Here is a 22,925-nt window from a genome sequence, read left to right as displayed (position 1 = left end):
CTCGTTAAACTTAAATACGATGCCCCCCATGCGGTCCTACTTGGGCACCCTTGAGAAGAGACTCCTTATACACTTTCAACAGCTTGAGCATCTCTTATAAATGGCTCAGCCCCGGGGCTCAGCCCATGCCAAGGCGGCAAATCGTGCGCTCCGTCAGACAAGTCTGCAGTGGCTGAGAGAGGAGTAATTATAATCTGTGAATCCCGATGACACGCATAACACCCCGATCTATATTTAATAATAGCAAAACGCGTTTGCATTAACAGCTATTAGGCAATTTGCTCCTGGAGGGAGGTTGTTCCCTCTGCCTTTCTCTGCAGCAACAAAGCATAATAAAAATATAAAAACAAGGCTCTGTGAATTTTAGAGCGATTTCCCATTAAGAGATTCTCCTAGCATCATAAACTATCAGTTGGCAGCTGGGGAGGTTGGGATAAATCTCCAAATCCCGAAGTGAAATCGAGGGGATGAAATTCAAAATACAGTCTGCCTGTCTTTCCCAGGCTTCCAGCAACTGTAAGGTAGTCTCCGTGGAGGAAATACTGTCCCCTTTGTGTATTTCAAATTCCCGATCTTGCTGTCTGAATATTCATGCTTATTTTACTTCCTAAACAGTTCCTGATGCTGCCTCTCCTTCCTGGCTCTTGCCATTTGGGGAGCTCAGGCTATGTCCTCTGGGGTAGGTGTGGGGCAAGTGCAGCCTTCCCACTGACCTCCCAGCTTGGGGGCCACCACTTTAAAGTCCCAGCTCCATGGGGCTCATGTGTCTCCCCTGTGGGGACTCCTTCACAGGAGGCAGTACCCAGTTCACAGGACCTAACGTCCCATGTCCAGTTGCCTCTGCCTTCATCTTTGACACTCCCGACACATCCCTTTTTGTGAGCCTGTACAGCTTGTAACATCCCTCCCCCCCGCCCCACACCATTCAGATGCTCATATTGTCCCCTCTGCCTAAAATTCTTTCCTTCCCCTGGCTTCTTTTTTACCCACTTGGCCTGAATAACTACAAACTATCCCTCAAGACGCAATTCAGGTACTAATCACCCCCTCCGTGTGCTCCCACAATGGTCTGCCCATCCACCATGGCTATCACACAGATGTCATTATGTCATTATGACATGTCCCCATGTCATCCCCCCCTCTGGATGATGCCTTATGGCCTTTACCGTCCTACTCATTTCCTGACCCATATTTCTCAATTAACAACTCTGTATGTATTAAATGCAGATCATTTATCACCTACATTGCTCATCTGACAGTTCCACAGAGTCTCTTGTACTACTGTTATTTAACTTTCAATGTGCTATGGACTGCCACTAACATCAAGAATCTAGTTTCTTTTTTGTTTGTTTATTTTTGTGTGTGTGTGTGTGTGAGAGAGAGAGGGCATGAGGGGGAACAGCTGAGGGAGAGAGAGAATCTCAAGCAGACTCCCCACTGAACACAGAGCTTGTCTAGGAGCTCCATCTCAGGACCCTGACATCATGACTTGACCCAAAACCAAGAGTCGGAGGTTTAACGGACTAGACCAGTCAGGTGTCTCAAGAATCTAGTTTTGTTTTGTTTTCTTTTGTTTTCTTTTTTAAAGAATCTAGTTTATTAAGGGCACAGGCTTCAGAGTTCCCCATAGGTCAGTGCCCACCACATATTTATGACAGGTATATATTCATCCCAGAGTAGTAGTAGAGTATGGTGGTTACTGGCATGAGCGCTCCGGCACTTGCCTGGCTCTAGATCTTAGGATGACTCTTTATTAAATCAATGACTATGGAAAGGTTACTTAACCACTCTGTCTCAATTTTCTTTTCTGTAAAATGGGAAGAATCATTATACCGACTTTTAAGGGTGGCTAAGAGCCTCAAATGGTAGACACAGTGATTATATAATAAGAATTCTGTATACGACAGACATTACTTCAGTGTGTTTATTGGCGAAACCATACTCTGGGTAAATCCTGCCTCTCACATATTTCTTTGCTGTCTACCCCCTGGCCTCAGCAGCCTCCCAGCCTTCTCCTTTACTCAAACCTTTTATATTTAATTTGATTTTCATAGCTCTCCTTGGAGTATTCTCTAACTGCCTCACCTGCTCTTAGCCCCTATCCAAATATTTCAGAATTTCGGGCCCTTCACCAAAGTGTCCCCATCAACTCATCAAATATGCTGCCTTCTAGCTACCATTCCCTCTCCCCTGTATTCCAGCAGCTGTGCTTTACCTCCCTGGTGATGGAGGATGGCCTGGAGTGGCAGGAAATGGGTTGCAGTTCCCAGACTAAACCATGGCTAAGGTGTGTTTGGATTTTGTTTTTTACGTGAGCTGCTAGGTTAGTGTTGGAGTGAAGTAGTATACTCTGAAATTTCAATTCATGGACTGTCTCCACCAATTTTTAGTTGAGGGATTCATTTAGTCACTTAATTTCTCAGGAGCAGTTGATACCTATTTCATGGGTGTGAAGAACTAAACTAAGGTTAGCAACGCAATTGCTTTTCAAGGAAAAAAATCTCAAAACATCAAGGAAAGAAAAATGTGAGGTAAGAACTACATTTAACATTAAGAACCTGGAGGTTGGAATGATGTTTAGTCGACCTTGCAGACGGAAACATGCCACGTACTTCGGAAATTTAGAAGTAACAACCTGGTGTCTTATTTTTCAAGTGTTAAGAGGTTGGGGAAGGAAGTGGCACTTCTCTGCAGCTTACTACTTACCTCTGCAAAAACAAAGGGTGCATCAAACTGGAAGCAAATATGGCCATGCTTAATGGCTTGAACAGAGGCCGGGCCACACCGATACATCCCTGCATCACACAGAGGAAGGGGGAGCATGAGTTTGTTGTCTTCAATTATGTCCAGATACAGGCTCTGTAGAGGCAAATGTTCCCAGGTTCCTCATTGATTTAGCCCAGATCCTTCCCATGACCAGAGAAAGTGAATGATCAATGTGTTTAATGAAGAGGGCTTTGATAGAAATGCGTCCTCAACCAATATTTGAAGCCATGAGAAGAATACAGGGCATCATTATGTCTGTGTCTGTTCTCATATAAATGCATATTCTAGGTCTTTGTGCTGAGCTCTTTGCTCACATAGGATTGATCCATTTACAACCGGTAGCTGGAATGTTGGAGATGGTACTGTGTCCCCAGTAGCTGTCTTGTTGTTTGTTTTGTTTTTTGTTTTTGGACATTATGGACATTTGTCATGTGTGAAATTGGGGAATTTGAACATTAACAACCCATTGATTAATGCCCAACATGCATTCAGGAAGTCAGTAGACACATGATTACTTTTACAATGTTTTTTACATTTTAACCAGCTATCTCCAGTCAATAAGGAATTAACTGCCATAAGTCATCTCTGATATCTCCTCATGATGCATAATCCAGGACACCAAAAAGTGTTGAACATTCTCCCTCAAAATCCAGCATAAATAAACCATGAGTCTCTTATGAATAAGTAATGAATGTTTATGGATATATGTGTATATATACACATGCCAATATCTCATATCAACACCTGAGAAAGTAAACATAATGTCCCCAGGCCACTGATTTTTATCATCATATTAAAGAGAAATGGAGGCCTATGATGTGATTTTATGAAATCTGGGGGAGGTCATAGCTGCCACTCATTGCTTAGCATAGCCAGCAAGTTAGATGACAAATGCCCACATACTTAAGTTTTGGAAGAAATCACACAACATAAAAAGAAATCAGGTTTTGGGAAAGCAACAATTTAAAGGATGATCTGTAACTATTTTTTGAGTTCTTTATTTTCTCTGCTGCCTTATATCTTATCACTGTGTATCACACAGGGCTGAGGTATATTTTAGAGCCTAGTAAAAGTGCCTACACAGATATTTTTTCTCTTGTCTTCAAAACTGCTTATCAAAGCAAGAGTAGATGAATTATATATGTTAAGTTTTATGCTCTTTTTTTTAACCAGTTATAGAATAATCAGGGGAAAGCCGACCATTGAAATGAAATTAAGCTGACTGACAGGCAGTTAATACTGTACATGTGCCCAGGAAGCATACTTTTGATGTTGGTTTCCAGTGGGAGTGTTGCCCACACATCAAATGCAATCCTAATTGCAAAACAAAGATGGCAGTGAAATGAGTTCCCTGAGGGAGGATGCAGTTTTACCATCACTGTTTTCCTGGGGGGTGCTGTCCACAGCTTGCCAACCTCCAAATCCAACTGGAAGATCAGGTCTTGTCATCCAGGCCTCATTCCAGCAGTGGTAGTTCCTGAGAAAACACCACCTCAGTAGCATTAAACTTTCTATTCCATTTAACGCTCCAAGCCATCAAAAGAAGCCAGAATTCTTGTGAATACGCCATCTACAAGTTACTGGAATGGAATAAACCAAATTGAAGACACTGAGAGATATCCTGGACTTGAATTTGTTAGGCAGATACATTCCCTTTGGCACCCTTAGGGGGAAATTTAGTGGCTGGACATTGCTCTTCCCTGCTAATATCAGTTTCAAGGCCACCCAGCACATTAAACAGTTTTGATCTTAACCATCCTCTCCTGCCTAATCAAACAGAAAGTACTATGTGCTAAAAAGGTAAAAAAGAAAAGTTAATTGAAACTGAAATATATGTATCTTTGAATTTCTTTTATATTTATATTTACATTTATGCATATTAGATTTATAAAAAGCAGATCTTTCATAACAATTAAGCAATAAAATGCTTGTGTTTCCAGGCTTAGGCCGTTGCCATAGAAACTATAACATTAACTCCTGACTATAATTGTCTCTAATTTGTGGCAAATTTCCATTTGGTGTCCAACAAGAAGAAAAGGGTGTCAGGGTGATGTCTCTTTACCCTTTATCAAAGGTGGGCAACCCACAAGCCGAGGGCCACGCAAAACTTTTCAGAACTTTGCATATGACCCTTGAGGCAAGAGCATGGAATAAAATGTCATCATGAATTGTATTATTATGTCCTTGGAAAGACCTGAAATTATATGACAGTACAGAAACCAATGAGAGCACATTAACCCGTCTGCACTATAGAAAATATTCATATAGCAATAACAATTTAACGGTGGGAGGAGGTGGTTATAGCAGTCTTTGTTTATAGCACTGATGAATTTCAGATCCAACTACCATTCATCCTTTGCCTAAATGTCCTTCAATGTCAGGAATTCGTACATGTTCCCATCTCTGAGTTTGGCTCATCTTTGATTGGCTCAATTCGGAGGAATTAATTTCACTATGTACCCTTTATGCACCAGGCTAAGTGCTGGGGACATGGCAATGACCAACACATAGGTTTTTGCCCACGAAGACCCTCATGATGTAGGAGGAATAGTGAACAGGTAAATCAATAGTTACAACATTTTATAGGTTTGCTGTGAGGCTTCAACAAGATAATGGGTGTAAAGTACTTAAAATGGTGCCTGGCATGCGGTAAGTGCTAAAAAATAGTAAATCTCAAAGTTTTAAAAATAATTAATAGAAGTGATGCAGTTGAAATTCATTTGTGGTGCAATGGGGTCTCAGTGGGAAAATTCTTAGTATATTAAGAAAAGCTTCACAGCAGAAGTGATATTTGAACTAAGTCCTGAAAGATGTAGGAGTTTAGAAAGTCAACAAGAGAAGTAAGAACAAAATTGTGTAGGCACGAAATAGCCCACACGGTGTGTTTGGGGGACTGCATGCTGTTTGTTACGGCGTGAGGGCAGCATGCTTGCATATTTGTGTGCACGGGGGAAGAGAGATGGCAGGTGAGGGTAGGCAGGGAATCACCAAACTGACAAATATGCACAGCACTTACTGTGTGCCAGGCACTGTTCGAAAATTTTTATGTATATTAGCACATCTGATGTTCCTGTACCCCATTAGAAAGGTACCTCTATTATTGTCTCCAGTTTGCACAGGAGGAAACGGAAGCACAGAGAGGTTAAGAATCTTTCATGAGGTCACACAGCTGGTTAGCGATAGAGCTCTAGGGCCTGTGCTCTTTTTTTTTTTTTTTTTTTTTTTTTTTTTTTTTAAATTTTTTTTTTTTTATTGGTGTTCAATTTACTAACATACAGAATAACACCCAGTGCCCGTCACCCATTCACTCCCACCCCCCGCCCTCCTCCCCTTCTACCACCCCTAGTTCGTTTCCCAGAGTTAGCAGTCTTTATGTTCTGTCTCCCTTTCTGATATTTCCCACACATTTCTTCTCCCTTCCCTTATTTTCCCTTTCACTATTATTTATATTCCCCAAATGAATGAGAACATATAATGTTTGTCCTTCTCCGACTGACTTACTTCACTCAGCATAATACCCTCCAGTTCCATCCACGTTGAAGCAAATGATGGGTATTTGTCATTTCTAATAGCTGAGTAATATTCCATTGTATACATAAACCACATCTTCTTTATCCATTCATCTTTCGTTGGACACCGAGGCTCCTTCCACAGTTTGGCTATCGTGGCCATTGCTGCTAGAAACATCGGGGTGCAGGTGTCCCAGCGTTTCATTGCATTTGTATCTTTGGGGTAAATCCCCAACAGTGCAATTGCTGGGTCGTAGGGCAGGTATATTTTTAACTGTTTGAGGAACCTCCACACAGTTTTCCACAGTGGCTGCACCAGTTCACATTCCCACCAACAGTGTAAGAGGGTTCCCTTTTCTCCACATCCTCTCCAACATTTGTTGTTTCCTGCCTTGTTAATTTTTCCCATTCTCACTGGTGTGAGGTGGTATCTCATTGTGGTTTTGATTTGTATTTCCCTGATGGCAAGTGATGCAGAGCATTTTCTCATGTGCATGTTGGCCATGTCTATGTCTTCTTCTGTGAGATTTCTGTTCATGTCTTTTGCCCATTTCATGATTGGATTGTTTGTTTCTTTGGTGTTGAGTTTAATAAGTTCTTTATAGATCTTGGAAACTAGCCCTTTATCTGATATGTCATTTGAGCTATGCTATAGGGGAGCATGAGACTGAGATCCTTTTATTCCAAATCAAATGATTGAGCTTTATTCTTAGACAAGTTAAATTTGCAAATCTGTCTTAGTGGAAGATAGATGAGGAGGCAGGATGGGCCACAGAGCTGAGTTGACCTCCACCCCCGTGGGGAGGACCAGGAACCACTGGTGGGTACAGGCTTGTGGAGGTGAGGGAGCTGGATGTGTGAAGACTTTCATATTTCCAGGGATTATGATGGTTCCATTTACCGGGACTTAATGAAGGAACAAGAGAAGATGGTTTGTGTTGGGAAGTGTGTGTTGGGTGGGTGACAAGTTAAATTTTGGGGGGGATGATCTCGAGAGCCAGTGAGAAACCCAGGAGACAAAACCCTAGGGACATTTTAATATACACATGTGACACTCAGGATTGGATGAGTTGCTGGCATCATCATGGATGGTGGAAGAGAGTGGGAGCAGAGCCGGATGAGGAGAGCTTGGGAACAGAGGGATGCAGTGTAGGTTTCTCCCCTCAGCATGATCAAGGTTGTGAAGGGAAGAAGAGAAGATAAGGCTGTGGCCAGAAGGTAATGCAATGCAGGGAAGAGTAATTTGATTATTTTCGCATTAGAAGAGATTGTCATGCTTATGGAGGAAGAACTGATGAACAGGGAGTGGGAATAGAGAATAGAGAGATGGAAGCAAAGGAGACTCAACTCCCAAGAATGCAGGAGGATGAGGTTGAAAGTCATATCATGCCTGGGTGTGGGGAGTGAAGCACTGTTTATAGGGAAGGGAAGTGTAGGTGTAGATCAGGTTCAAGGTGTGGTGGTGTTGGACAGGAGCATGAGGTTGGTTCCTGCTTGAGAGCCTGTATCTTTGGAAGGCAGGTCACTATGAGCTTAAAGATGACTGCTAGGCTCCCTTCAGAACAGTGAAAGTTGCATCATTAGGCAGAGAGATCCAGAAAAACAGCAAGGAAACATTTGCAATCCAAATGGACATAGTCCTGCTTCCTACACAATCCGTGTAGGCAACCTGTGTTTAGCAATCCTGGCTCCGGCTAGGATTTCACTGTTACACTACCACCCTAGATTAATGGGTGCCAGCATCTCCTTATTTAAATTCAAATATCCTGGGCAAGGTTAGCCTTGAATAAAATAAACAAGCATTGCATTTCAGGTCTCAGATAGAGAACCACGGTTGGGGTTGGGCCTTAGTCAATGGGTGGAAAGCCAATGGCTGGGCTCCCAGGCTCATCGTGAACAGAGTGGGAGGATGCTACCTACCTCCAAAGCCATGGGATCTTTTGTTTGTTTTTAATCATGCCATTCTCTCTGCTCAGGAATGGCCAAGGAAAATGTGTCTTGGGATGCCTGGGTGGCTCAGTGGATGAGCAGCTGCCTTTGGCTCAGGGTGTGATCCCGGAGTCTTGGGATCAAGTCCTGCATCAGGCTCCCCGCGGGGAACCTGTTTCTCCCTCTGCCTGTGTCTCTGCCTCTCTCTGTGGGTCTGTCATGAATAAATAAATAAAACATTTTTAAAAATGTGTCTTGTGCCTCTCATGCCATGAGGGTTCCCTTTTGGTTGGATGTTAAATATTTCTGGGTACACATGCTTGTCTTTGATTTCAAAGCCTCCTGTGAAAGGGGCTAATATTTAGGGACATTTCTGAATTCCATTTACCACAAGGTTGTCTGCAGTTGGGAAATATATATGCTTCCTGAAAGGTTATTTTAAAGTTTCTTTATGTAGATCTGTCATAGCCTTTATGTTTTCATCTTATAATTTCATTATGCATTCATGGAGGGAGTGATTCACTTCTGGGGCTCTGTCTTGCTCACCATCAGATTCCCAGTCCTAGAGCTAGCCCTTAGGAAGTGCTGAGGAGGAATTGCTTGATTGATAGGCAAGGACAACTAGCAAGCATAGGATGTATCCAAGGCAGGTATAATTAAACTTTTGTTTGTTATTAAGATTCATGGTTTTCTATTTTCTCAGCACCTTCATTGAAACCTGACTTGCCCCTATACGATCAAAATGTACAGTGTCACTTTAAAGGTAAAAGAAAGTTATAAACCTTCAAAGTGATCTAGTTGTCTTGTTGCCTCTTTCTAAAGAAGCAGTGTAGAAATTAAAATAAAGCCCCCATTTCACTGAGAGCTATTTAATCAAGTTGAAAATAACTTTTTTTTTTGAGGGAGAATAACGATGGAATGACAAGTGGAGAACACATCTCTGCTTTATGTTACTTTTTGTAGGTTTCCTGCTATGACAGCTAGTGATTTCTAGAGCTTCTTTCAAGGATGCTAATAACTCAGTAGAACTCATACAAAGGAACCACAGAGTCTTCACCAAAGGCAGAGCCTCCCTGGAAAAATGCACCATGCATTGCTGAGCAGGCAAGGCGTCACAGCATTGGTTTGGTTTATCCTTCGATTCAGTAAACCCCTTTCCTTGGAATTTATGTGCAGCATATAACCACACAGATGCAAAGATGAGTACATCAGAATGTTCATCCTTGCATAATTTGCAAGAAGAAATAATCAGAAACAGTCTAGCTGTCCAATACATGATTGTTTTGAAACACAAAACAGAATATTATTCAGCCATAAAAATGCAGATCTACATTTATTAGGCAGGATAGAAACCTATGGCATACTAAGTTAAAAATCATACTACCGAACACATACTGCGTATGTGTTCATTGTGTATGTAGGTATGTGTGGAAAGCAGAATTTTAAATGACCTTCACCCTTGTATAATTTCCTTCCCTTGAATGTGGGTGAAACCTATAAACAGGATGGTGTATTACTCCTGTGATTATGTTACTTTGCATGGCAAAGAGGATTTTGCACATGTAATTAAGATAATTAATCTGTGGACTCTGAGTCAATTAAAAAGGAGCTAGCAAGGTGGAACCTAATCAGGTGGGTCCTTTAAATCTGGGTCTAGTGATTAAGGACAGAGCAAGCTGGAGATTGGAAGCTGCAGAGACATTCTCCTACTGGCCCTGTAAAAGATGGAAGCTTCCATGAGTTCTACAGCTAGAAGGAAATGAATCCTTGCAAGAACCTAAATGAGTTTTTTTTTTTTTAAAAGAATTTATTTATTTGTTCATGAGAGACAGAGAGAGGCAGAGACTTAGGCAGAGGGAAAAGCAGGCTCTCCACAGGAGCCCGATGTAGGACTTGATCTCGGGACCTCGGGATCATAACCTGAGCTAAAGGCAGACGCTCAACCACTGAGCCACCCAGGTGTCCCCTAAATGAATTTTAAAAAGAGCCCTGAACATCAGATGGGGCCACAGCCTCAGCTAACACATTGATAGTTATTATTTGAGGCTCTGAGCAGAGGACCTAGTTAACCTGTTCTGATACTCCCGACCCAGGGAAACTGTCTGATAATAAACTTGTGTTGTTTCAGATTGCTAAGTTTTTGGTAATTTGTTATGCAGCAATAAGGAATGAGTACAATATGCAAAGAGCCATATGAAAGGATACTTAAGGAGATGCTGGAAATGTTCTGAGCAGTTAGAAGATGGGTGACTCTGACTTTTGTATTTTTTCTGCAATGTTTGAAATTTTTGTAATAAACATGAACTAATTTCCACCCCTCTACACACATACGTGGACTATTTTTTTTTTTATTAAAAGAAAATAAAGCACAGGTCAAAATTCCCTGGTCTTAACCACTGACTAAGGTCACATCTGGAGTTGCAAGAGCCTGTGGGATGATGGCGAAATGGACAGAGAACACAGTTGAAATCAGATGGACTTTGGGGGTCTGCGTGCTAGGTGTTCAATGACAATAAAGTGGATAATTTAAGCAAGGAGTCCTTTACTGCCTTTAACTTGGCTAACTGCTTAAATGTTCCACAGGGTCATTTCATTTACAATTTGTCCAGGCATGTTTCTTTCCCTAGAAAGAGATGTGGGCTTATAACCCTGTTTCTGCAGCTTTATTATGGCTCAAGGGAAAAGACAAATAAGATTGAGTGAAAGCCCTCAAGGAGATGTGTTGGACCAACTTCAAGAGTAAACCAGATCTTTAAATTCTTTCATTTTAAAAAGTGGGTAGAAGAAAATTATTTAGCTATCTTGCAAATTGCGTATTGGCAGAAAGTGGAAGAAAGTTACTTAGCTATCTTGCAAATTGTTTGTGAATTGGCAGATGGGGGCAGGCCCACTTCCTGTGCCCTTTTGATATACTCTTAACACAGACAATGCTATTAGTGACCAAAAAGACAGCACACCCTGAAATTGTTGAGCTCTGGCCATTACAATGGTAGTGGGCATGGAGTGCGATAGGAGTTGTTGAAAGAAGTGGAGACAAGTTGGTATATTCTTAGGCTTGTCTAGCAAGACATTCCAAAATGGAAATAAAAGCTTGGACCAAGAAAAAAAATTGTCAGGAAAGGTAATGAAGCAACATAACAAAAAGGAATTATTCAGAGAATGGGAGGCATGTGGAGGAATCTTTTATGGAGCTGGGAGCATTACACTACTCCGGAATGTAGCTCTTCATTGTTAGGGGCTGTTGGAAGGCTGAAACCAGGAAGGGGCATTTAAAGTCTCTCTAGGGTCATCAAAGATTAGAGGTCCAATCAGGTGGAGACCAGGCTAACCCCGCTGTGGAAACCAACTGCCCACCTAGAAAAAAGAGAAGTAATGCAGGTGTTTGTTTTTGCCTGTCTTTGCAGGGAGGGGGTCCTCCAATGCTAATTGAGAAATCAGTTTAGGCACAGTCTTCTGTAGCATGAGGCATCCCAATGGTGGGGGGTTGAAGAGGAGGGATGAGCTGAGGGGGTGTGCCATTATTCCCAAAATGAAACTAGGAGGTGTATTTATGGAAGGGGTGATAATCCAAATAATTAATACACATGACTCATCTGGAAGTTGCAACCAATTAGAAAGGACACTCAGTCGAAATGCTTTATGCTCCTACCAGTACATACTGGATAAATGCCAGTCCAGATGTATCCAATTATATATATTATACCATAGTACCTAAGAAGTTTGTTTCTACTTACAAAGTTTTCTGGGAGTGGTCTTTCCTTAGTCCTGAGCCTTTCCACTCTCTTTTTAAGATTCCAGGTACTGATTTCTTGAATATTTACTAAGAGCATTTTATAGCAGCTTTACTGCAATGATTTTTCTTTTTAATAGGAGGATGATCATGCAGATTTCTTTTTTTCTTCTTTTGGTAGCTTCCCCTCTTTTGATTATCTGTTTTACTTTTATTTTTATTGTGATGCCAGAAAAAGGGGAAGACAGAAAATGAAACTAAATTTGGCAAAAACAAACCAAACAATCCTTAAAATGCTCAGGAAGTAGATTATACCCATCCATATGAACCACACTTGCCATTACTTCTTAGCAGAAGGTTCTCTGTAACTTTACTGGGTTCCCTGTGTTATGCTCTTTTTGAAAATAAAACCCTGTCCTACTTTACTACTCTCTCTGGAATAGCAAATTAGGAGTTGATATCCTACCTGAAAATGAAGAAAAAAATATATTTTGAGAATATTTGTCTTGGATGATTCTAATATATTAAAAATGTCTATAATAAATTCTGGTCAAGTTTATCCATAATTATTGAAGAGATTTAAAAAATATATAGCCAACAGTTTCAATAGGTACCAAAAATCACCATTTTGCATTATAAAGCTATTTATGAGTATAATATTCTAAGGTTGATAGCTCTTAATTATATAGGGTTTTTCTAGAGGTCTTATTAATCACCAAAAGAAATTAATACACTCAATATGTGGTATATATTTTATTAGCTTCTAATTACTTAAAAACTTGCAAATTTTGAATGGTATATATGATGACTCTCTTAGGTAGAATTTAGGAGTAACCAAAACATGATATGTTTCTTATTATAGAAAATACCTTAGAGTTTTCTATGTGGTTTATCAGATGGCTCCTACTTTCTTTCCATTCTCATTTCCTTAGAGGTATTTGTAGTAACCTCTGATTTTTTTTAACCTCTCAAATTCCCTCTTTGTTTTCTTTCAAGTAGGTCTTGAGTAGAATAGGGACTTTAGGCCCTCTTTGGAGATATTCTTACAGGACTATTATAGGAATGGGAAGAGAGTCTAGTGCAGGGATTTTCAACCTTCAAAAAACAATGCCTCTTCCTAGTTTTAAAATAAGTATAACATCTTTTTATTATATTGAAATCCACTGATAGTTTTTTATATACAATTTATAAAAGAGTAATATAATGCCCTATAATGTATAAATGAAATAGAGAAATAAAGGGATATACATAAAATAATATGTTTTGCAACAGGTATATGTCAGGAAAATGATCCTAGATACTAAAATATTACTACAAAATGTAAAACTGTAGGAGTGTGGTAGACTCCTAATTTGGAATCACTTATGTAGTGGTTAAGAGTGTGCTCTAAGGAAACATTTCTAAAATGACAGAATAAAGACTTCCAAGAAACTGTTCCTTCATAAAAACAATGAGAATGCCAGCAAACATGATCAAAGCCAACTTTTCCAGAACTTTGGGAATGAACTAAAGACAATAATCTGAGGAATACATATTCAACAACAACAGAAAGCGGATCTCACTAAGAATAGTGGGCTTTACTGTAGCATTTGATTTTGCCTTATTCCCACTCCCTCTCTCCAAAGCTCCATGGTAGTCATGAAAGCCAACAGCTTCACAACTATGGTATAAAAACTTGCAACCTAGCAACCAATGAAGGGAAGAAAATAGGGTTCAGAACTCTCTAAAAGCACCATCTCTAAAGAATTGTCACTAACTTGTCTGGCAATCTCTGAAAAGCTCCATTCTCAGCATTTCTTTTTATTCGTTTCGGTTCACAATTCACTCTGTGCAAATACCTTTATCCAAAGATTGTTTTTCAAAAATATTTAGAAGCAACTGTCTAACATCACAGCTGCCTTGAGGGGTGACACCAATTGGTGATAATAAAAGGCTCCCCCCACCAAAAAAACCCTAAAAGGAAAACTTAAGGACTGAGATGCCCATAGGGGACTTTGAACAATCTGGCATACTCTTGAGAGTCGAGGTGGTCACACACATGTGCAGGGCTGTGAACACACCCAGGAAGACATGAAGAGGGTTCTAATCTCTCACCTCTGACTGACCTTGAGGTACTCTTCAAGCAGGAGGTAAAAGCTACAGAAGATTTGCAAGTTTACATTCTCTCAACACACAGAGAACTCCTTGGTAAGGCTGAGGACTTGTTAATTCAAGATATTTAAGGAAATTGCCATCCAACTGTTAACTAACCATTAAGCTAACCCAGCAGAGACTTCAGTGGCCACACATGATAAAAAGTACAGACTTTACAGAATTAGTCCAGGAGAGTCACTAAACAAACAAACAGTAGCAGCAGCAACAGTAACAACTCAAACATCTACAACAGACTTTGCAGGAAATCTGATTTATAGTCATCATATTATACTATTTAAAATGCCTAGCACTTTTTTAAAAATGGAAGACACAGAAAGAAACAGAAAAGTATGGCCCATGCACAGGAAAAAAAAAAAAAAAAACAACAGTCAACAGAAACTGTCACTAAGGAAGCCAAGACACTGGGTTTACCAGACAAAGATTTTAAATCAGTATTATAAAAATGTTCAAATAACTAAAGAAAATCATGTGAGTGATGTCTAATCAAATAGAAGACATCAATGACAATAAAGCAATTATGAAAAGGAATCAAACAGAAATTCTGGACCTGAAACCTATAAAAGCTAAAGTGAAAAATTCAAAATTCATGAGTGGGTCTCAAAAGCAGATTTGAGTAGACACAAAGAAGAATTAGTGAACTTGAAGATAAGTCAATTGAAATGACCAGTCTGAATAACAGAAGAAAAAATATGAAGAAAAATGAACAGAGCCCCAAAGACATGTGGGATACCATCAAGTATACCAACATATTCATGAGAAGGTCCCCGAAGGAAAGGAAAGCAAGAAAGGAGCAGAAAGAATATTTGAAAAAATAACTAAAACCCTTCCAAATTTGATGAGACATTAATATATACATCTGAGAAAAAAAGCATAAACTAAAAGCGATATACATACACTGAAGTACCTTGAGTCAAACTGTCAAAAGCTGAAAACAGAGAGAATCTTTAATATAGTATGAGAAAAGTGATTCATTATGTACAGGAGTTCATCAATAGGATTAAAACTGACTACTCATCAGAAACCATGAAAGCTAGAAGCTAGTGGGATGATGTATTCAAATTGCTGAAAGGAAAAGTTAAGTAAGAACTGTATATCGAGCAAAACTACTCTTCACAAAAGAAGGCAAAAACAGGGAAATAGGCAAAACAGTATAAATGCGTATTTGTTTGAATTCTTTTCCCCCTCTGATTTTAAAGACAACTCGATAAAGCAGTAATTATAATAGTGTGTTGATGGGCTTATAATGTAGAAAGATGCAATCTGAATTACAATAACAGAACAAAAGGCAAGGGGGAATGGGACAATGTTTTTGTATGCCTTTGAAACTAATTGGTATTAATATGAACTAAGTTGTTTCAAATCATGGTTTTAAATTATAGGGAAACTACTAAGAAAAAATTGAAAAATATGGTGTCAAAAGAAACAGAAACAATTAAAATAGTATACTATAAAAAACAGTTTTACACAAAGTAAGAAAGTAATGGAGGAAGAGGGGAAGAGAAAAGACATACTGCATATAAAAAGGAAATAGCAAAATTGCAGATATAAACTCTAGTTATCAGTAATTACATTAAACATTTGTGGACTAAACACTAAAATCAAAAGGCAGAGATTGGCAGGATGAATAACAAAACTCTATGTTGTATCCAAGAGATACACTTTATAATCAAAGATGCAAACAGGTTGAAAGTAAAAAAGATGGAAAAACATTAACTGTGCAAATAGAACCAAAAGATAACTGGAACAGCTATATTTATATCAGACAAAATAGACTTTATGACAAGTATTGTTACTAGAGATGAAGAATGACATTTTATAATGATTAAAGGGTAATGCTATTAGGAAAACAACAATCATTAACATATTTGCATCTAGGGAGAGAGCCTCAAGATACACAAAAAGCAAAACTGACAAAATTGAAGAGAAAATAGATAATTTAACAATTCAACCCAGAGGTGGGGAGCAGAAGATAAGCAAAATGGGTGAAAGGGGTCAAAACATACAAACTTACAGTTACTTCAAAGTTGGTAGGTGAGATCTTAAAAGTCCTCATCTCTCTCTCTCTCTCTCTCTCTCTCTCCCTCCCTCACACACACACACACACACACACACACACACACACACACAAATTTTGGAACTGTGTATGGCAACGAACATTAGTTAGAATTACTGTGATGATTATTTTGCAATATATACAATCATTATGTTACACCAGAAACTAATATCTCAATTATACCTCAATAAAAACAAGCAAAACAAAAATAATTTAACAAATAAAAGTTGGAGACTTCAATACTGCACTTTCAGTAATGAACAGAACAAACAGGTGGAAGATTACCAAGGAAATAGAAGACTAGAACAACACAATAAACCAACCAGACCTAATGGGTCTCTATAAAATATTCCACCCAACGACAACAAAATACACATCTCTCAAGGGGAAATGGAACATTCTTTGGAACAGGTCATATGCTAGGCCATAAAACAATTTTTTTTAATTTTATTTATTTATTCATCATAGTCACAGACTGAGAGAGAGAGAGAGGCAGAGACACAGGCAGAGGGAGAAGCAGGCTCCATGCAGGGAGCCTGACGTGGGATTCGATCCTGGGTCTCCAGGATCGTGCCCTGGGCCAAAGGCAGGCACCAAACTGCTGCGCCACCCAGGGATCCCTAAAACAATTCTTAATATTTGATCCATTAAGATTTAATCTAATTGCTGATGAGTAGGACTTACATCTGCCATTTTGCAAATTCCTTGCTATACGTATTGTGTTTTTTTTTTTTTTTCTTTCTCTATTCTCATTACTTCCTTACTTTGGGTAAAAAGATATTTTCTAATACACCATTTTAATTCTTTTTCTGTTTTTTTTTTTTCACGATATGTCTTTCCTTAGTGGTTTCTCTGGGGATTATAATTAGCATTCTGAGACTCTACTTCAGATTAATACCAACTTATTTTCAATTGCATACAAAAACTTTGTTCCATTCCCCCTGTCCTTTGTGCTATTATTGTAATTCAATTTGCATCTTTCTATATTATAAGCCCAGCAACACAATTTTATAATTACTGATATGTGAATTATATTTAATTAATGTGTTACAAAAAATGTGAGTTCTAGGGTTTGTAGTTCAGGCTCTGACACTTATTGGCAGGTGACCATGGTTAGATTACTTTGTGCCTCAGTTTCTTCATTTATAAATGAGGACAATAATAGCAATTACCCTAACAGGTTGTTAAAGAGGTAAAATGAGTTACTACATGTTACCTACTTAGATTAGGACCTGGCATAATGAAAGAATTCCATAAGCATGAACTATTTTTATTCTTTGGAGGTAGCAAATAACTTTTTCCATCCTTTCTTCAAGACTCTGGTATAGATTCAGAGTATATATTCTTAGTTGTCTAGTGCAGAGCTCATGATCTTGTTCTAGGGATTTCCTCAAAAACAATTTGGCTGACAATAATGTGGTTAACAAGATAATCTACTTGAAAAGAAGTATCTCTGGTAAGTGTTCAGAACTGGTAAGCTGGATGCACCACAGGTTAATTTTACAAACCTTTAAGCATCTTTAAACCATTTGGTTTATATTTAGAAAATTTTCTCTTTTTTTACTTGGAATTCATTTTTGTATAATTCTTTTTTGCACATATAGTAATTAAAACTTAGTATAATTTAAGAACATGAAAGTCCAACTAGTTGGAGCACAGTGAGCATCTAAAGCAAGGTATGAGATAGATCCATCTAAGTTTCAAAAACATGTCTACAATGGTCAAATCCCTATGCTGAGTGCAGAGACTAATGAAAATTAGGATCAGTATTATACCTACTGCTGGCTCCCAAGTGTGAAGGTTATTTAATTTCTGCTCTAAAATGTACTTCAAAAGAGCTTTGTTCATGGATTGAAGATTACCCATTACAGCAGAGTTTTTTGCATTTGGAGTGAAAAAAAATAAAACAATAACAACTGTACTCTTTTTAACAAGTACTGAAAGAAGTTGGAATTTTTTTAAAAGGACCAGATACACTGAGGTCCTTTTTTACAAAATTACAACTACAAAATTTTTCTGTGGTGTGTGATTTTTGTTTTTGTTTGTTTGTTTGTTTGTTTTCCTTGTGAGCTGATGTAAAGTCAGTTTGCAAAGCAACACCTTTATGTGAGTGGGTGGATCCTAGCTGGCCCTGTGCAGGTGAGCAGGTCTTCAAACAGGGCAGGTAGTAGAACATGCTGCTTATGGGAGGAAAGACCTTATTGGAAGAACAGTGAAATTTATTAAAATTTTTTGGGGAGCTAGAAATGACCCTCGAGCTCATTAAGACCAAACTCATACATTTGCATGTGAGAAAATTATGGTCCAGAGAAATCAAGCAACTTGCCCAATGTGACCCAGCTAATTAGTGGCAGAGCTAATCATATTGCCTTGCACCATGGAGAGAGAGGGGGAGGACAAAATTTCAAGAACAGTTTGACTTGATTTGGTGTTTTTCCATGATGCCCTGGGAAAAACAAAATAAAACTGCGATTACTTTCCACTTGGATCACTGACTAATTCAACATTGAGTTGAAACTGATAAATACAAATTTGCTAGTTCACAATTGTTTTAAAAAATTAAATTATAAAAGCCAGTTTAATCAACCCTACTTAATTTTAAATGAAAAGGCAATAAAAGGAAATAAAGACTTGCTAATTGTTGCAGTATTAGCCCTTTCTTACATTATCTTTGGTATCACATAAAATGTTTAAAGCTCTGAGTTAGGATGTTTTCTACATCTGCCAATTGGCTCATCAACCAGAATTTGAGAAGCTGACCAGTCAGCTATGGGCCTGGGTGTACACACATCTGTTCAGCCCCCTGAGTCCTCTAAGACAAACCCAACCCTTGCTCTCTTAGTTTCAGAGAGTTCAACAGCCAACAGTGTTCCAGATTCCCCTTGGAGCCAATAGCTTTCTAGATCCTTTGACTCCTTTTAGTCCAGCTTCTAAGCCTCTTCCACCTGTGCCCCTTTCCATCCTGCTCACATCCCTAGAGAAGTTGTTCATCTCCTGACAATGGAGCTTCAAGTGGGGTGGGCAGAAGCGTGTGTCATTTGTGCCCTTGGGATTAGACAGTGCCTAGAGGGTAGAGAAGTAAGAGAGGTGGTAATAGGTGGAGAGCAGGGATGCATCCTCGCCCCTAAACAGTATTAACTTCGCCTGCTCCTCATTGAATTAACAGCCTGGGGGGCATTAGTTCCTTTAGGAAGGTGGGCAAGAGCCAGATGTTCTTGATGGTGCAAAGGAAGGAGGTGGCAAGGGGCTGGAAGGTGAGTTAGAACGAGTTTTGATATTCAACTGTAGTCATGAGATTACAGGCTAACTCTGCATGAGCTTTCATTCTTTCCTGCCATGTCCTTAGAGCAGATTGATCTCTGGTTGTCTAATCTCAATGCTTTTGACTCTTATAGACGTACCCCTGGGTTTCATCTGTGGGTCAAGGTCATTTCCTAGGCATTCCATCTGTGAACAGCACAACCAGAAGACTGCAGGGGGGATAATGGCTTTGAGTCCACGGCTACTTCCCATGTGAACAGCCTTTCCCTTTGCTCCCTGGGACTTAGGATGGAAGCCGGTTCCCTTCATCCCCATGCCCCCTGGCTCATGTTACCGCCTATCCTATATTTTTTATAGAGTTCTGCATCTGGTTGTGTCACCCACGAACATTGGATCAAGCTCCCCAAGGGTGGTGACTCTAATTTCTCTCTGAATCCTTAGCATCTGGTATTTGGACATATTAGTGCACAATAGTGTTTGTTAAATAGATTACATGACATTTAGTCAGTTAAATGAGCATCAAAAATTTCTTCCAACCAATTCCATTTATGAAGTCCTTGCTCTATGCCCTGCATCCTGTTACACGCTGGCAAAAAAAAGGAAAATAAATTAGATTATACATTGCTCTCCCTTATGGGGGTTGCAGTTTGGTGGGGGCCAGCCAAGAGGTGGGCTTAGTCCTTTCACCCAGAATCATCAAATCTGACTACATCCTCTCTAGCAAAAAGGACACAGCATAATGCTTTCATTTAGAAGAGCCTTTCCAGTGAAATACCTTCAAGACACTAACAAGTGCCACCATCTCTTTCTTTTAAAATTGTTTCCATTTCCACTGTGATAGTCACATAACGAGGTGAGCTCTTTCAAGGGGAGGCCAAACTGTCAGTTTACCCTTGCACATTGGGGTGAGCCATGTTCCTCCTCAATGAGCCCTCGTATCCCTATTCACTGTTTGCACTATAGCTAAACATTGTGCAAGCATCTTCATTAAACTGTCTGCAGTGATTCATAGATGCCTTCCTCCAGAGGTTGCACATAATTCAAAATCCATTGGCACATGAGAGGCAGGCAGCTTAAATTGCCCCTTGAAGGATATGTTACCTTGGGTTGGTCCACTCAGAATTTCATTTGCTATAGTGAGGTCCAATTACTCTGTCCAGCTGTGCCTTCTAAATTTCCTTGGCCCCTCCTTCTCCTGAATCGCTAAGAAGACTCTTCCCTTTATGGATATTAAGGGTGGATACTCTGCAAAATTGCTGCTCCCTGCAAGGTGAGGCACTCTCTGAGGGGAAATCCACCACGGAGGGAACTGAGGTGCCAAACCAGGAAGCAGGCACATAAGCAGTCAGCCCTCCTCCATGGTCTGTGGTGCTAAGGGGAAGAGAGGGTATGGGCTGAAATCCACCCTTTGTCCCCCTTAGCCTTGGGGAGTGTTGAGCATATATGCCCTCAAAAGCATTCTTGCGTGTTCATTCTCTCTGAATCCTTCTTACTGGCTTACTTCTGCGTTGGCCATGCTGGACTTGGCTGAGTCATGGGGAGGACAACACCCTGGGTCACAGAGACCTAGCTGGACAAATTAATTCACCACTAATTATGTACCATCTCAGTGTTAAAGAGATGGTAGAGGCACAAGACAAAGAAACCAAGAAGTCATTCTGGTTGCCTTTAGAAAGAGAGGAGGAGCCAGAGCAGGGAGGGCACAAACCAGGAAGGAGTTGGGGAGAGTCTGTCTGTCTGGAGCCTGTGTAGGAAAGTGAGTCTGGGGGCTTGGGGAAGGCCACTTGCTCCTGAGACCCCTTCTAGGAAATTCATTAGGCTGTGTTTTGCCAGCCATGTTGTACTGGCCTCTGAATGATCAGCTGATGCCCACCAAATCACCTCAGCCCTCCTTGCCCTCAGCTTCTGTCAGCCTTCTCCCTTGCTCACCAACCTATAGCTCAGACAGCTCTTGCTTCTTGCTGGTGGCCACTACTAATCTGATCTGATTAGTAGGCACCAAGGAACACTCCCTCTGGGCCCAGCACTATGGTAAGGACTTTACCTGTATGACCTCATTTAATTGTTACAGCTACCCCATCAGGGAATGGGTTGCCCTCACTCTACTGAAGAAGAAGCTCAGAGAGGTGAAGTCATTTTCTCAAGGTCACACAGCGAATCACTGTCTAAGCCAGAGCTTGTGTGGAGGTGCAGTGGTGGTGACCGTGTACCAATAGATGTGTCTAGGGAAAGTCTCCACCAGCTTTCTCAGTCAGGGAGGATCCTAGAAGTTCTTTTGGTTTTATGGAACGTCTTTAGTTTGTAGGGTCTACTAGTATTTGCTCTGGGGTGTGTGTGGGGAATACACAAATTTCTGCTTTTGTTTTAAAAATAACCCAACTGTATAGAAATGGCATAGTCATCTGAGGACATGGGACACCCCTCTTTTCCCTGACTGCTAGAATGTGCTTAGGTTGATGGCAACATATTGCCTCCAAGCAATTCCAGCTGTGTGACTAATAATAAAGGCAATAATGACAGCTAACATTCATTAGGCACCTGTTATGCTCAGCTCTGGGCTGAGTGAACTAGGAAATTGTCACCTCTACTTTATTTTTTTTTTAATTTATTTTTTATTGGTGTTCAATTTACTAACATACAGAATAACACCCAGTGCCCGTGAGAATGGGGAAAATTAACAAGGCAGGAAACAACAAATGTTGGAGAGGATGCGGAGAAAAGGGAACCCTCTTACACTGTTGGTGGGAATGTGAACTGGTGCAGCCACTCTGGAAAACTGTATGGAGGTTCCTCAAACAGTTAAAAATATACCTGCCCTACGACCCAGCAATTGCACTGTTGGGGATTTACCCCAAAGATACAAATGCAATGAAACGCCGGGACACCTGCACCCCGATGTTTATAGCAGCAATGGCCACGATAGCCAAACTGTGGAAGGAGCCTCGGTGTCCAACGAAAGATGAATGGATAAAGAAGATGTGGTTTATGTATACAATGGAATATTACTCAGCTATTAGAAATGACAAATACCCACCATTTGCTTCAACGTGGATGGAACTGGAGGGTATTATGCTGAGTGAAGTAAGTCAGTCGGAGAAGGACAAACATTATATGTTCTCACCTCTACTTTAGAGGAAGAAAGAGGCACAGAGAGGTTGTGCCTTGCCCAAGGTCACACAGATGCTCAGTGGCAGAGCTAAGCTTTGGACTCAAACCTGATGGAGCCCTTGGGTCAGACATGTCCCAAGTTGGGTTCACATCAGCTTGTTAGACATCAGTCATCATCTATTGAAAACCCACTCAGGCACCAAGCAAGGGGAGGGAAAAGGAGCTTCAGACAGTGGTCCGATGATGGAGGACAAATGAGGCTCCCAGACCAGGGAACATAGTCCCAGAATGATGGGGCAACTGCGGAAGGCAATGAGGGAGCAAAGATTGAGAGGGACAGAGAAAGCAATTCAGAGTAGGAAACTGAAAGACAAGAGGGTTACCAAGAGGAAGATCTATCAGCTTCACAATTTGG

General features: G+C 40.2%; 1 protein-coding gene across 2 annotated transcripts in view; it reads right to left on the bottom strand.

The window, feature by feature from the left end:
- Positions 1-22,925, bottom strand: part of F13A1 (coagulation factor XIII A chain) — a 168,058-nt gene that overhangs the window by 40,375 nt on the left and 104,758 nt on the right. For both annotated transcript variants that reach the window (XM_077886450.1, XM_077886451.1), the window contains exons 10-11: positions 4,140-4,243; positions 2,707-2,795 (exon numbers count right to left, since the gene is read on the bottom strand). In XM_077886450.1, coding sequence (XP_077742576.1) covers positions 2,707-2,795; positions 4,140-4,243 — 193 coding nt within the window. The remainder of the gene's footprint in view (positions 1-2,706; positions 2,796-4,139; positions 4,244-22,925) is intronic.

This window comes from Canis aureus, chromosome 37 (genome assembly GCF_053574225.1).
Source record: "Canis aureus isolate CA01 chromosome 37, VMU_Caureus_v.1.0, whole genome shotgun sequence".
In the NCBI taxonomy this organism is placed as follows: domain Eukaryota; kingdom Metazoa; phylum Chordata; class Mammalia; order Carnivora; family Canidae; genus Canis; species Canis aureus.
This window is presented reverse-complemented; position numbering and strand designations above follow the sequence as displayed.